The sequence below is a fragment of the Hesperophylax consimilis genome, chromosome 5, assembly GCF_061612785.1.
Source record: "Hesperophylax consimilis isolate HC1 chromosome 5, BYU_Hcon_1.0, whole genome shotgun sequence".
Classification (NCBI taxonomy): Eukaryota; Metazoa; Arthropoda; class Insecta; order Trichoptera; family Limnephilidae; genus Hesperophylax; species Hesperophylax consimilis.
The window spans coordinates 8,838,868-8,855,114 of NC_142840.1; the positions used below are offsets into that span (position 1 = coordinate 8,838,868).

The 16,247-nt window shown below is 35.7% G+C and overlaps 2 protein-coding genes and 1 pseudogene across 3 annotated transcripts; 1 reads left to right on the forward strand and 2 right to left on the reverse strand.

Annotated features, from left to right (window-relative positions):
- Rrp1 (Recombination repair protein 1) lies at positions 1–15,602 on the forward strand. The gene is made up of 5 exons (XM_089631581.1): positions 1–275; positions 385–1,078; positions 3,847–4,455; positions 4,652–4,832; positions 15,064–15,602. Exons 1-5 carry the CDS (start codon positions 249–251, stop codon positions 15,209–15,211), a joined length of 1,659 nt encoding a protein of 552 aa, XP_089487707.1. The 5' UTR covers positions 1–248; the 3' UTR covers positions 15,212–15,602.
- LOC149423491 (recombination repair protein 1-like) lies at positions 5,146–10,620 on the reverse strand (annotated as a pseudogene). Its single transcript, XR_016302234.1, has 4 exons — positions 10,494–10,620; positions 8,585–8,655; positions 6,900–7,444; positions 5,146–6,625 (listed from the first exon to the last, which is right to left on the reverse strand). The product of XR_016302234.1 is annotated as a recombination repair protein 1-like (transcript).
- On the reverse strand, positions 10,637–11,622 carry LOC149423492 (uncharacterized). Its single transcript, XM_089631583.1, has 2 exons — positions 11,193–11,622; positions 10,637–11,080 (listed from the first exon to the last, which is right to left on the reverse strand). The coding sequence occupies exons 1-2, from the start codon at positions 11,559–11,561 to the stop codon at positions 10,832–10,834; spliced, it is 618 nt and encodes a 205-aa protein (XP_089487709.1). The 5' UTR covers positions 11,562–11,622; the 3' UTR covers positions 10,637–10,831.
- Positions 15,603–16,247: the final 645 nt, after the last annotated feature.

Sequence of the window (16,247 nt, forward strand, 5' to 3'; positions counted from 1 at the left end):
CGCCTTGGTTTTCGCCGTCATTTCACAATAAGTACGCGTGATAGCCATTGTACCGGTCTCAGTTCGACGCGTAGCATTGGCATCATTTCAAAGCCGAGCCTTATTTATTGTTAATACATATCTATCAGTGGTAATATTTAGTGTATAAACCTCTCCTAGACCTCCCTTTACACTAAACTCCGGTGTTCGGTTCGTGTTGCATTATATTAAAAGCGTCAGTTTACACGTTGTGTTAGTTCATATAAAATATGCCGCCTAAACGTGGAAATGCCAAGGTAAGTCGTTGTTTTTTGGTTAATCTTAAATAATCTCGTATTAATTATATTTGTTAGTTGCTCAATCGTTTCATTACATATTTTTATTGTTTTTTCTTCTACTTTTCAGAAAGTCGAAGCAGTCGTGGCTTCAGACGCAGCCCCGGAGGTTGCAGCCGACGCGCCATCCAAGAAAAGAGGCGGCAAAGCAGCGGTGAAGGCCGTGGAAGAGAAGCCGGAAGTAGAAGTTAAAGAAGACGTTAAAAATGGCGATGAAGAGCCCGCGAAAAACGGAAGTTCCAAGCGCGGCAGGAAAGCTAAGGAAATCGGAAACGGTGAAAACACAGATGCTGAAGTACCAGCTGAATCCCCCAAAAGCGACGAAGAACAAAAAGTGCCCGCCAAACGTGGCCGCAAGCCCAAAGACGCAGTAGCAGAGAAGCAGCCAGCATCCAAAAAGACTAAGGCAGCTGAAGAAGATGCTGAGTCAGATGCCAACTCAGAGGAAGCTCCTAAAGCGGAAGATGAGGAGGAATCCGAACCCGAGGTCGTTGCTAAGCCTAAACGAGGAAGGAAGGCGGCAGAGAAGAAGGAACCTGCACCTAAGGCAGCAGCTAAGAATACCAAAGCAAAGAAAGGCAAGGAGGTCGACGTAGAAGAACCAGCAGCTGATGATGATGAGGAGGTGGTCGAGGAAGAGGAATACAAGCCCTCAGCTAAGAGAGGACGCGCAGCCGCCAAGAAAGCGCCAGTCAAAGATGATTCCGAGGAGGAGGAAGTTGCTGAGAAAGTGCCCACCAAAAAGGGGAGGGGGGCGAATAAAGGTACTGCCAAAGCGTGAAAGTGTTATATCTGAATAAAAAAATAAAAAAAAGCCTGAAATCTCAATAAACATTAAGAAATATGTTGTTCCGGCACTTAATTCTGTGTCAAAAGGTTTTCAATACAAAGTTAATTTATTTTGAAAAGTAATTGATACCATAACTTTTCTCTATCTTTTTGTATTGCCAAATCTTATTTTAATATAAAATTTGTGTGGAAATTTTTATTGAATAAACGATACGATTATTACCAGTAATTTTGTCTTCCTGATTTATATTGAATTTGTATAATGTGAAGATTTTATAGTTTGCGAAGACCAAAAGGAGATGCAGACCGAGTATGTTCAAGTGTAAGATTTATTTTGAATTTACTCCATTTATTTTTGATGGCTTGAGTTGCTTTTTCGCAGTAACATACATTTTCTGTTCAAAGATGCTATATTTACTTAGCTAGCAATAATCTGAACAATACCTTTTATGCTAATACCACGGAAAGTAATATCAGTCATTCTTTTATGTGATTCATTCTAAATTATGTCTATAAAGTTTTTATAGCGTTTGTACTTGATACAACATTATGGATGTGTTTCCATGTTAAGAATATTCACTTGGCGTCCAGTTCAAATTTCTTTCACAACTGAAAATGATAACGCGCTAAGGGAGGAGGCAAATAATTGGAGTGCACGACCTTCTCTCATGAACTCAGTTTTCGATGTTCGCTTAAATCTCCAAAGATATCTGGTAAATGCTCCTTGGTGTGATTAAATTTACTTTTCTGACTAAAGTAATAATTGTTAAGTTAAATCATTTTTTTTTGAATTTGACCTCTTGAGTTAACAGAATAAGGTAGGCGACACATTACGCTATATGCATCATGGCTTGACCTATTTCAGCATATCGCTCGCCATACACTACCAATGGGAGTGTATGGCGAGCGATATGCATTAATAGGCCAAGCCACGAAAATATAGTGTGATCTGTCAGAGGCATAGGAACACTTTAGTATTAGGGTTATAACAAAGTATTCAGGGCTGTGCCATATTGACCGCTCATGCTGAGCATCGACTGGACGTGCGTAGATGATCCTGGCTGTGGAGTCGAATGGACATCAAAAGTGTAATAATTCATGGAAAGTGCATGGATATAAATTGACATCTAAAATTTCTTATTCTCGTTTTTTAGCTTTGCTCTATCCATCGCTGGGTATTGCCCACATTTCCGTTTCAATCAAGGACTTGATATTCTACACCACTGTATCTTTTTAAATCGTAGCACTGAAGTGTCCTGGCGGTCTCTAATTTTCTTTGCAGCATGGCTTGCCCATTTCAGTTTTGTCAATTCATTTTGTAATATTTATCTATTGCAGCAAATTCCTCTTGCCTAATATTTCTTATAATATATGGTTAATTTAGGTCTACTATCTTTCATTGTGGTCTTGATGTATTATATTCAGGGCTGGCCCTGTGCGGTTACAATTGGAGCAGTCTTGCCAAAGCGTCGCGTCATGGTGTCAAGGCGCTGATAATACCTAACACATAGCCCTTGAGGTTTATAGCAGCGTCGGAATCTGTTTGGCTCAGGGCCGGCCCTGATTATAATGTTTTGGTGCCCTAAGTAGTAACCCAAGTTATAAATAAGTCATGATTGGATTTAGGGTGAAATTCATTCCAATTTGTCATACACAGCCCAGCGTAGACTTCTACGGTGCTATACTCACCACCTTGGTTTCCTTAGATTCTTCCTTACATAACTTAATTTAACCTTAAATAACTGGATAATATATGGTTTGATTCTCAAGGCCAAAGTTATTACAGTAATTGTTTTTGCAATATAATGCCGTGTTGCAATTCCTCCTCCTTGACCAACGTTTCAGATAGCCTTACAATGTTCATTATCAGGGCAGATGTGTAGATTATTGTGAAGTTTTTTTTAGAAATGATACCATGTTGCCTGTTCAATGTGGTTTTTCTGCTTTCAGTTTTGTTGGATTGGATTGTTACTGCAAAATTGGGCATAGTTTCCATTATAGTTTATTTGTCCCCAAAAATATAATAACCTGTCTACAAATAATTATTATAGAGTTTCAGCAAAAATGACAGAAAACAATTTATTGTAAATCTGATATACAGTTTAATAATAATATAATGATGGCTCAACACTTAGTTCAGTGTTATTCTCTGGTAGTGGCAACTGGATGCACAACACGATGGAAAGACCTTTTAGTAGCCAAACGCTATTTTCATATTAAAAGTAAGCATTTACAACACAAGTTGCAAGCATGCTTTCATATTATAACCCTAAAAACGAAAAAAAAATTATGCAAATAAGTTAATGTCTTTGTACCAATGGAGAAAAAAAACTTTCACTATTCATTTTTGGAGTCGCATCTTTGTATTCTTAAAATGTTTTGAACAAGACATAGTCTTAATTTATTATCATTGTGAAATCCAATCTAAGTATAACAATCCATTCACACTGACTAATTTCTTGGAACTAAATGTTTTCATTTGGGAGAATAGGTATAATGTTACAACAGCGAATAAATGTAATTCTTAGTATTTCATAATTTATAAAAATTCAATTTTATTGGTGCCGTAATTAAAGGATACTCTTAGGATACTAATCTTTGTTATTCTACAAAAATCTTCACATTATGCGAATAATATAGATTTGGTATTTGTATTTTTAATGTCTATCAAATTTTTATTTAAAAAATAGTAATGCGTAATAAGTTAAACATTGTGCTTTTAACATTTATAATAATTTTGCAGCCAAGAAAGAACCGGTAGCCAAGAAAGAGCCGGCTGCTCAAAGAAAGGCGACTGCAAAACCCCTTCAGAACAAAGCAACGACAGATTACACAAGCACTGACTTTAGTTGCTCAAAGACGACTCCATCGGGGAAATTGTGGAATTTTAAAATATCAAGTTGGAATGTGGATGGCATCAGAGCTTGGGCAACCAAAGGAGGACTGGAATACATACAGCACGAGAAACCAGACATACTCTGTCTTCAGGAGACTAAGTGCTCCCAAGATAAGTTACCCAGTGAAGTAGCATCCATCCCTGGATACCACCCTTATTGGCTATCGGGGGAACAGGAAGGTTATGCCGGTGTTGGCATTTATACAAAGAAAATGGCTATAACAGTTACATATGGACTTGGCGATCCCACTCTAGACGATGAAGGCAGAATAATAACTGCTGAATATGAACAATTTTATCTAATCTGTACTTATGTTCCAAACTCTGGACGTGGACTAGTCACCTTACCCAAGAGGCTGAAATGGAATGAGGTATTCCAAGCCTATGTCAAGACCTTGGATGCCAAGAAACCTGTGATTATTTGCGGAGACATGAATGTTTCACATCTTGAAATTGGTAAGTCTATTTTAAAAGATAATTTATTTCCCTTGTAGATTCCAATTCATCAGGTCTGCTTTGATCTCTGTAACATGAGTCATGCAGTTTAACCATTAAACCTGTATTTATTTTGTTACCTCGTAACTCAACTATTTATAGGCATGTCTAATTGAATTCATTCTATATACAAATAATAATGTTTTCTCTTTTTTAGATCTGACGAACCCTAAAACTAATAAGAAGAATGCTGGATTTACAAAAGAAGAGAGAGACGGGATGACAGAGTTACTGGGGAAAGGTTTTGTGGACACGTTCAGAAGTCTCTATCCAGACAAAACTGGCTCGTACACATTTTGGACATATATGATGAACTGCAGAGCTAAAAATGTTGGCTGGTAAGTAATTTCACCTTTTCATGGACATGCCATTTTCAGATATTACTCAAACTAAAACTCGAATTTTCCAACCACTCTCTTTCCCATCTCCTGTCCCCCTTCAGTTTCACAACATGCACCAATTGGGAATGCCACAGCCGGGTAATCGGGACTTTGTGCAGAATTCACATTAAAAAAAGAAAACTCATCACTGTTATCTCGTCATCCAAGTCATTTTTTTATATAGGATTTTTTAGAACAATCAATCAATTGACAACAACAATCAATTGTGTAAAAAAATCACCTGAAGGGTGCTGTGCAATTTGTTACATATTCCTAGCTCTATCTAATCTTATTATTTACAAATAGATTCATAAAAACATACTTATTATTTACAAACAGATACAGAAAATTACCTGGCTGTTCACCTTAGATAAACACACTTTTATTAAAAAAGTTTACGACGCGAGGACACTATAGTAAAAACACTGGACATTGATTTTATATTTGCTATTTTTATTTCCATTACTCTTGATATTATTCTTATGTATTAGAAGACTACCTGCCCCGGCTTCCCACGGGTCCAATGTACTAATATGGCGTCATAAGTGTCCAATCGATTTAGACACATATACTATCCAATCAATTTTTTATAGTTTATAGTTCCAAGTAGTTCATTCAGCAATTATTTTACTTTACATAATGTGTTTTGTTTTTTAATTAATATTTCACTGTAAATGTACATCTTTTTGCACAGCTTACCGATTTACCAACTTTATTAGGTTATATTAGCTGTAAATATCAAAGTCTTATCTTGAATCAGACTACTGCCAGTAACTACAGAATGTCTTTATATACAATGCTTACAGCTGTTTTTTTCATTAGACAGCACAACCAGATTTTGCGTAAAAGTTACACTCGGAAGGGCTACATAGAGTTGTCCATGTGAAAAACACTCAACGCTCAAATCTAAACCAGCAACATTGAATGTTTGACCCTGTGACTTATTGAAAAAGACAGTTTTACAGGAAATTGCAGTTGTTTAAATTGAAATGGTATATCCGTTGGTATTAAAAGAATCCGGGGAATTAAAACAACTTCTCCACTTCCACATCATTATTTCGTCTTGAGCATTTAACTTTTCAAAATGGTAGTATAACCAACTGTCTAATGTCGCTACTATGTTCATTCGACTTCGAAGCATCCTGAAGACGAAGGTAATTTTCTGCTCTCAATTTAGTTTGGTTTTTACGGATGTAAGCTAATCGCTCTGATTCAATTTTTGCGTATTGATCGACCAAGTATTGGTTTGTTAACATTCAATATCTAAGTAAGGAGTTAAAATAGTTGTCTTGTAATTATATGGTAGCAATAGTTCATGCATGAAACCGTTTTACGCACAGGTGCTCCACTAATCTGATCAACTTGAGAAACATTAATGGAGTATTCATCTTCTACTTGACGTAGCATCAAAGGACACCCTAAGGATCTGTGCAACTCTGATATTTTTTGCAAATTGTCGTCACGGCTACGCAACACAATATCTCTTTTATCAAATCGTTGTCCAGCTATCACAACTGCTACTTCACTTGTGGATGTGGCATTATAACGGCCGCTGTGTTCTCAACAGGCACTTTATTTGCATGGATTACGACATTGTCGGCTGTGCCAGGTGGAACACTCTCAATAGCAATTTTTAGAGACTGTATATAGTTGTTATGGGAATGTAACATTATCGTGTAGAGATCTTACCAAATCACTATCAATTGGCTGTGCGACACTGTTACACTGTGTTGATGCTTCTGTTTCTGGATCTGCAATAAAAGAGATTTGCAGAAATTTACGATCATCGGGCCGATATGGTAGGAAGCTCCCTGCTAAATGATATGCTTACCCCTGAGTTTTAAATGTAGGCATAAAACCCCACCCAACAACCTGCGTACTCTTAAAAGAGGTCATTTGAAACGCATTTTACAGGTTTAATGGTTAAATTGCATGACTCATGTTACAGAGATCAAAGCGATGTAATTGGAATCTACAAGGATAATGCTGACAAGGAAAATAAATTATCTTTTAAAATAGACTTACCAATTCCAAGATGTGAAACATTCATGTCTCTGCAAATAATCACAGGTTTCTTTGCATCCAAGGTCTTGACATAGGCTTAGAATACCTCATTCCATTTCAGCCTCTTCGGTAAGGTGACCAGTCCACGTCCAGAGTTTCGAACATAAGTACAGATTAGATAAAATTGTTCATATTCGGCAGTTATTATTCTGCCTAGAGTATAGAGTGGTATCGCCAAGTCCATATGTAACTGTTATAGCCATTTTCTTTGTATAAATGCCAACACCAGCATAACCTTCCTGTTCCCCCGATAGCCAATAAGGGTGGTATCCAGGGATGGATGCTACTTCACTGGGTAACTTATCTTGGGAGCACTTAGTCTCCTGAAGACAGAGTATGTCTGGTTTCTCGTGCTGTATGTATTCCAGTCCTCCTTTGGTTGCCCAAGCTCTGATGCCATCCACATTCCAACTTGATATTTTAAAATTCCACAATTTCCCCGATGGCGTTGTCTTTGAGCAACTAAAGTCAGTGCTTGTGTAATCTGTCATTGCTTTGTTCTGAAGAGGTTACTGCAGTCGGCTCTTTCTTGGCTACCGGTTCTTTCTTGGCTGCAAAATTATCATAAATGTTAAAATCACAATGTTTAACTTATTACACATTACTATTATTTAAATAAAAATTTGATAGACATTAAAAATACAAATACCAAATCTATATTATTCGCATAATGTGAAGATTTTTGTAGAATAACAAAGACGATCTATGTATCCTTAAATTACAGCACCAATAAAATTAAAATTTTATGAATTATGAAATACTAAGAATTAGATTTATCCGCTGTTGTAGTAACATTATACCTATTCTCCGAAGTGAAAACATTTAGTTCCAAGAAATTAGTCAGTGTGAACAGATTGTTATATGTAGATCAGATTTCATCACAATGATAATAAATTATTTCTATGTCTTATTCAAAACATTTCACGAATACATACAAAGACGGGACTCCAAAAATTAATAATGAAAGTTTTTTTTCTCCATTGGTACAAAGACATTGACTTATTTGCAAATTTTTTTTTTTCGTTTTTTAGGGTTATAATATGAAAGCATGCTTGCAACTTGTGTTGTAAACACTTACTTTTAATATGAAAACAGCGTTTGGCTACTAAAAGGTCTTTCCATCGTGTTGTGCATCCAGTTGCCACTACCAGAGAATAACACTGAACTAAGTGTTGAGCCATCATTATATTATTATTAAACTGTATATCAGATTTACAATAAATTGTTTTCTGTCATTTTTGCTGAAACTCTAATAATAATTATTTGCAATTTGTAGACAGGTTATTATACTCTTGGGGACAAAAAAAACGTTAAACTATAATGGAAACTATGCCCAATTTTGCCGTAACAATCCAATGCTTTAAACCTCTAGGGCGCTGCGTTAGGTATTATCAGCGCCTTGGCACCATGGCACTTTGGAAAGACTGCTCCAATCGTAACCGCACAGGGCCAGCCCTGAATATAATACATCAAGAACACAATGAAAGGTAGTAGTCCTAAATGAACCAGATATTATAAGAAACATTAGGCATGAGGAATTTGCTGTAATAGATAAATATGTATTACAAAACTGAAATGGGCAAGCCACGCCGCAAGGAAAATTAGAGATCGCCAGGACACTTCAGTGCTACGATTTAAAAAGATACAGAGGTGTAGAACATCAAGTCCTGGATTGAAACGGGAATGTGGGCAATACCCAGCGATGGATAGATCAATGCTAAAAAACGAGAATAAGAAATTTTAGATGTCAATTTATATCTATGCAATTTCCATGTATTATTACACTTTTGATGTCCATTCAACTCCACAGACAGGATCATCTATGGACGTCCAGTCAATGCTCAGCATGAGCGGTCAATATGGCACAGCCCTGAATACTTTGCTATAACCCTAATACTAAGTGTTCCCTCTTTTATGTCTCTGGCAGACCACACTATATTTTCGTGGCTTGGCCTATTAAAGCATATCGATATGCTGAAATAGGTCAAGCCATGATGCCTATAGCATAATGTGTCGCCTACCTTATTCTGTTAACTCAAAAGGTCAAATCCAAAAAACATGATTTAACTTAACAATTATTACTTTAGTCAGAAAAGTACATTTAATCACACCAGGAGCATTTACCAGATATCTTTGGAGATTTATGCAAACATCGAAAACTGAGTTTATGAGAGAAGGTCGTGCACTTCAATTGTTTGCCTCCTCCCTTAGCGCGTTATCATTTTCAGTTGTGAAAGAAATTTGAACTGGACGCCAAGTGAATATTCTTAACATGGAAACACATCCATAATGTTGTATCAAGTACAAACGCTATAAAAACTTTATAGACATAATTTAGAATGAATCACATAAAAGAATGACTGATATTATTTTCCGTGGTATATACATAAAAGGTTTTGTTCAGATTATTGGCAGCTGTAGGCAGACTGATAGAACCTATGCGCAAGCCAAATACTACGTTTGGTGATCGCGCTTTCGGAGTATCTGGGCCGAAGGCTTGGAATAAACTCCCTCCAGAACTAAGATCCATAACAAGTCCAACAGAATTCAGGTCTAAACTAAAAACTTACCTTTTTAAGCTGTCGTACCCTTAAATTAAATATACTACTCCTAACAGAAAGTCCAGTTATATTCAATTTTCCAATTATGTCCTAAATCCTGTATCTAAATTTCGCTAATAAACAATTATATAATGTTCATTAAGTGTTAATCTCAAGTGACCTACCAGGTAAATATTGTACTGTATATTATCTCCATAAATAGTTAAGTAATAACATAGATCACTGTAGAGATGTATTATAAGTTTGTACAGCGCCCTTGAGGTGATTTTGCACAAAAACGGCGCTATACAAGTCATCCAATTTTTTTTTTTTTTTTTTTATTGTTGATACATTTTTTTTACAATATTTTATTTCAATTTAGTAATGTTGGCCTCACTGGGTTGTTTACCCGTGCTGAGGCCCCCATTTTATAATTTAAGAATTTATACATTTAAAAAAAATAAAAGAAAAACAACATTAAAATAAAGATAAATTTAAAATAAAAAATAAAGATTAAAAATTAAAATATAATTATAACACTAAAAGAAAAATATCAATTATTATTATTATTATTACTAAGCAAATATAGCATCTTTAAACAGAAAATGTATGTTACTGCGAAAAAGCAACTCAAGCCATCAAAAATAAATGGAGTAAATTCAAAATAAATCTTACACTTGAACATACTCGGTCTGTATCTCCTTTTGGTCTTCGCAAACTATAAAATCTTCACATTATACAAATTCAATATAAATCAGGAAGACAAAATAACTGGTAATAATCGTATTGTTTATTCAATAAAAATTTCCACACAAATTTTATATTAAAATAAGATTTGGCAATACAAAAAGATAGAGAAAAGTTATGGTATCAATTACTTTTCAAAATAAATTAACTTTGTATTGAAAACCTTTTGACACAGAATTAAGTGCCGGAACAACATATTTCTTAAACTTATTAAGATTTCAGGCTTGTTTTTTTATTCAGATAGAACACTTTCACACTTTGACAGTACCTTTATTCGCCCCCCTCCCCTTTTTGGTGGGCACTTTCTCAGCAACTTCCTCCTCCTCCAAATCATCTGGCTGCGCGTCCTCTCTTAGCTGAGGGCTTGTATTCCTCTTCCTCGACCACCTCCTCATCATCATCAGCTGCTGGTTCTTCTACGTCGACCTCCTTGCCTTTCTTTGCTTTGGTATTCTTAGCTGCTGCCTTAGGCGCAGGTTCCTTCTTCTCTGCCGCCTTCCTTCCTCGTTTAGGCTTAGCAACGACCTCGGGTTCGGATTCCTCCTCATCTTCCGCTTTAGGAGTTTCCTCTGAGTTGGCATCTGACTCAGCATCTTCTTCACTGCCTTAGTCTTTTTGGATGCTAGCTGCTTCAGCATCTGTGTTTTTACCATTTCCTATTTCTGTAGCTTTCCTGCCACTCTTGGAACTTCCGTTTTTCGCAGGCTCTTCATCGCCATTTTTAACGTCTTCTTTCACTTCTACTTCCGGCTTCTCTTCAACAGCCTTCACCGCTGCTTTTCCGCCCCTTTTCTTGGATGGCGCGTCAGCTGCAACCTCCGGGGCTGCGTCTGAAGCCACGACTGCTTCGACTTTCTGAAAAATAGAAAAAAACCATAAAAATATGCAATTAAATTATTGTGTACACAACAAACGTAATTAATACAAGATTATTGAAGATTAACCAAAAAAAAAAACAATGACTTACCTTGGAATTCCCACAGTAAGGCAACATCTTCAAATCTTTCACCAAAATTCTGCATAGGGACCGCCGGCTAATGCCCAATTGCGTGGCACGTCGTCTGGTCGATGTTCCGGGCTCATCTTCGACATCTTTGGCAACAGCAGCGATATTCTCAGCAGATCGACTGCTCCGGGGGCGGCCAGCCTTGGGAACATCTCGTGTTGTCCCAGTCTCTTTAAGGCGAGTGGCCAAACGCCGCAATGTTTGTCCAGTTGGTGTCGGACGGCCAGGAAATCTGCGACGAAATTCACGCTGCGCTAACACAACCGACGAATTGTTGCGTAAAAAAATTGAAACAATTATTCCGCGTTCTTGCAGAGTAAACCGATTCATGTCTTGTCGATTTGTTTGTTTACTTCACAAATGTCAAAACCGAATTGACATTTGGCGCCATTTGCAAAAGTTATAGCGTTTTCCAATAGGGTAATTGCTTTTGCCCCGCTTGTATTTATCAAAATAGTGACTAATTTATTTATGTCAAAATAGCCTCGCAAATAACCCATCATATTGTTTATTTATTATTATTTTATTCATTTTCGGGAAATCGACAGTTTACATATCAGTTTGTACATAAGTATTTTTTTATTGGTGCCCTTTTTTACTCATTTAGCTCTAGCGTGTTTAAATCGCACTTTATGGAACGCGCGTTTTTTAAAGTTACCATGGCAACATCAACAAATCAACAAAATGTGAAGTCTAAATGTCAATTGTGTTTTTCATTTCCATGACAACAAGATATTGTGATGTCACATCACGAATTCATTAATAGTTCTTATTTCCAAATAATAATAATATCAATATTTATGTTTTCAAAGTGTACCAATAAAAAAAATAGCGTAAAGTATTCGTAGATAATTGGTCTTTAAAACACTCGAAAAATCGCGCGTGTTTTAAAGACCTGTTTATCCACTTATACTTTAATCTTTGATTATATAATAAAAGACTTTAATATACTAATATAGTTAAATAAAACCAATTATGGATTTCCTCCTAGTGAGTTTAACTGAGACAGCATAATATGGAATAAGTTATTTAAATTTGTGAGAAAGGAATATGAATTAAAAAATTTATTCAAAACAAAAGATTATATAAATCGAAAAATTTACAAAACAATACATTTATAGCCATAGCCATAGCCATATTGTATATATAAAAGATAAAAATGATTACTGTGGGAGGAGATAGACATACACCATCGCAGACTGTAGGCCTTTTTAAGATATACAATTCCATAGTATACTATTTTGATGTATCTCATAAGGTTTAGCCAGTGTTAGCAATTAACTCCCGAAAATATTTTTTTGGTACATGATTACAAGACATCGACTTTTCTCTAATTTGTATAAATAAAATGTGCATGTATTATTTATATATAAGCCTTCCGGAAGAAATTCTCTAAATGATAGTGAAAACCCAATCAAAATCCATTGCGTTATTTAGAAGAACTAAGCACACAAACAAATACAAATACAATTACAAATCCCTTTCGCTAAAACAACTTTTGGCCAGAGAAACTTTAGATATTTTGCAACAAGGCTATATAATGCTCTCCCACTAGCCATTAGACTGAACGATTTTTTTCTGAAATATAAAACAGACATCAAATCTTGGATCATCAGCCAAGACAGATCCATGATAAATTTTTTTATAAAAATCCCTACATAAGTATGTACTCCAACTAGATGCTGATTAACAAATGTATCATTTATTATTATTATTTATTATTTTCTATCCTTTTCACAATGTCATTTAATGTAGTGAAATAATTAATGTATCAAAAAATATGTAAACATTTTTAATGTATCAAATACGTCTGTCTCGACACAGGTTTATCCTAGTGAGACAGACATCGAAAAAAAAAAACCTGTAAAAGAAACTTTATATTGATAATAAAAAATAAAAAAAAAACAGACTGACACGAATAGCGACTTTATTTTATACTATTTATTAGAGATTAGTGGCAAAAGTATAGTTGATATTTCTTTTAAAATACTGGAGAATTTAGGACTGGAGAGTATTAAAGAATGACCTTAAAAAGCTTACAAAGATTTCAAAACATATTTGCAATGTCGCGGACTGTGAAGGTGAAAAGTTTCCGACTATGGATACGACTGCCTAAAAAGGTGAGTTTTAAGTTTAGCTCTGAATTCTGTCCAGTCCGCGATCATTCTTAAATCATGTGGCAGTTCATTCCAGTCTTTAGGTCCTGACACTCCGAAAGCACGGTCAACAAAATCAGTATCTGGTCTGCGTTTTGGTTCCTTCAACCTTCCCATAGCTGATGAGCCTGCTGACCTAAGTGTTGACCGTCGTGAATTGGTTTTCCAGAATATACATTTCCGATAAGTAAGCCGGAGCCATTCCTATAAGTGATTTAATTCCATCCAGCAGAGCTTGAACTGGATTCTTTCAGGACATTTGAGCCATTGAAGATTTTTGAGATGCTCTTAAATGTGGGAATATTTAGATGCACCGGTGATAAGTCTTGCCGCAGCGTTGAAAACGGATTGTAATTTGATATCTGGGGAGACTAGCATGTATTGCGTTGCAATAACTTAATTGAAAGAACCCTGGGCTTACAGTTCTGTTCACTTGAGTTTTAATGGAAAAATCAGTGTCCAGATTGACACATAGTAGTTTGATACATGTCTTTGGAGCGATGTCACTTCCTGAAATGGTTATTGGGGAGTTATCGATGTTATGCTGACGTCTGCTTGTGGCCGTGCAGAGAAACTCAGTCTTTGATTCAGCTTCAATCTGTTTGAGGTCATCCAGCGAGTAATTGCTCAGTTATGCGTGTTTTCAGACTATCTATTTCTTCTGGTAAGCAGTGGGATAGAAGACCAAATGATTGAATTATTTTAGTGTAGTTTCATAATTTGTCAAGAGGATGAAGAATAGTGAGCCCAGAACAGATCCCTGGGGGTACTTTAGGTGAAAGGGTTGCATAATTTGATTGTTTTTGGCCTACCTTCACGACTTGTAACCGGTTGTCTAATTACAATGTCAGCCACTTCTTAATGCCATCGTTTAAACCAAAGGACTCTTCTAGTCGTACAGTAAAAAAAATCGTGTCAAAAGCGGCACTCATGTCATGAAAGACTAAATCGTTTTAGGCTTCACCCTTTTAATCTACGATTCTACATAAAATATTATTCTACAAAATCATATTATTTACAGGCTGTAAAAACTAAAGGAAATTCAAAAGTGTGTTTGGCACAGTGAATTGGATACACCTAGAAGTGTGATCTACACCAATTTCAAAGAATTCAAATTGGGGTATGTTGGGAGGCTGGAGATAAGAGAGGAAGGTGGGGAAAACCTGGATATTTAGATCTGGTCACCAAACAACCTAAATCCGCAGTCTTAATGGCTCCAGGTGGTTGGGACTCTTATGCGGTATTCATAAAACCCAGGAAACGATAAGTCTATGAAATTTGACAATTCATATAATATCAGTCTTCCGATTCTAGGAATTTTCTATTCCGTGTTGTTTGACCGAACTTAAAACCTGCGTAAGGATGAATGTTATCATGAAAGACTGAAATGAGTGCCAGTTTACCTGACTTGATAGCAAAAGTAGCGGCTTTCCCCTTGCAAACATGTAACTAACACTTTTTCAAAAAAAAATTCCATCTGCCACACTTTTTCTGTCTATGACGTCACAGATAAGGTTCGGAATCTCTAGGCTAGAGGATCTTAGTTGGAGTCCCAGTTGCGACCATTATCCTTTTATTTTCTTTATCTTATTCTATTTTCATTGACAATAAAATTCACCCTGTTCAAATAAAAAAAAACCATCCTATTCAATATATTATTTTCACTCTGTTTTCAGGCGATTGGACTACGCAATAGTTTCTGAACGCCTGGTGCCTTCTATCTGCGAGAACGTCATCCGTGACCAAGTTTTTGGAAGCGACCACTGCCCAATCACCCTGTTCATGCATCTGAATGGACTAGAAAAACTTTCCGAGGAAAACTAGTCACAATAATAATAGAAATGTGTCGATTTTATTTTTAACTTACCTATATTATTTATCAGACTAGCTCGCTCTCTCCGATAAAATTAAAAACATTATTTATGTATTGTCAAAACAAGAACCAAAATTTGAACAAAAATATTAATTTTATACCGTCGTCCCAAGGGTCAGTAAAACCTGTGTGATGACAGCCTAAGTATAAATTTTATTCCACAAAAAACTCATTCCTGTAAAAGTGTTGTGAAAGTATACATCAAAAGTGGAAAGGATAATTTTTTTCTTTCCATAGTCCGATATAAAGGTTGCACTTATTATTTGTAGTGTCATTGACCGGTAATTAAATTATATGTGGAAGTTAACTGAAAAGAAGAAAAAATATTGACCTCATTTAGTTGTACAGGGTGTCCGGAAACTCGTAGTACAAGCGGGAAACTGGTGAATCTACATCACATTTGGAGTCGATTTTGTAGTATATTTTTTTTTGATTTGAGCTTTCGTTATCGAGTAAATCGAGTTAGAAGTTGATTTTTTTTATTTTTTTTTTTTAGTCAAATTCTTATAAATTATTACTGAAAATCAAAGTACCCAACTAATTAAAACTATTTGAAAGTAAAACAAATGAAGAAACTCGGATTTGAAGCATTATTTTGAAATCACCCTTCATTTAATCCGGTGTAATCATAAAATATTTCTGCTCTGCAGGGTTAAAACATCTGTTGTTCAACCCTAAACACCAGAAAAAACTTTAACCCTAAAATAGCCGAAAAATATTTTTTTTTGTTTTTTTTTGTGAAAATGCTCAAATCAAAAAACTTTATGTTTATTTGTGTTCCCCATGTGGTGTAGATTCTCCAGTTTCCCGCTTGTACTACGAGTTTCCGGACACCGTGTATATCTATTTTAGCCAATATGATGATAAATTGTATTCACATCGAGTGTGAATTTTTATGATGAATTTCTTCACAACTGAATTCAGGGATATTTTTTTATTATTTACCGCTATTATAACCTCTAATTTTTTTAATAAAATAATAAATTG

What these genes read in the sequence shown, in the direction of transcription:
- Rrp1 (XM_089631581.1), top strand. Translation starts at nt 249, where the DNA reads ATGCCGCCTAAACGTGGAAATGCCAAG. An exon ending in GGGGAGGGGGGCGAATAAAG is followed by an intron (nt 1,079 to 3,846) that starts GTACTGCCAAAG and finishes ATAATTTTGCAG; the next exon opens with CCAAGAAAGAACCGGTAGCC. An exon ending in TGTTTCACATCTTGAAATTG is followed by an intron (nt 4,456 to 4,651) that starts GTAAGTCTATTT and finishes TCTCTTTTTTAG; the next exon opens with ATCTGACGAACCCTAAAACT.
- LOC149423492 (XM_089631583.1), bottom strand. Translation starts at nt 11,561, where the DNA reads ATGAATCGGTTTACTCTGCAAGAACGCGGAATAATTGTTTCAATTTTT. An exon ending in CTTACTGTGGGAATTCCAAG is followed by an intron (nt 11,081 to 11,192) that starts GTAAGTCATTGT and finishes TCTATTTTTCAG; the next exon opens with AAAGTCGAAGCAGTCGTGGC.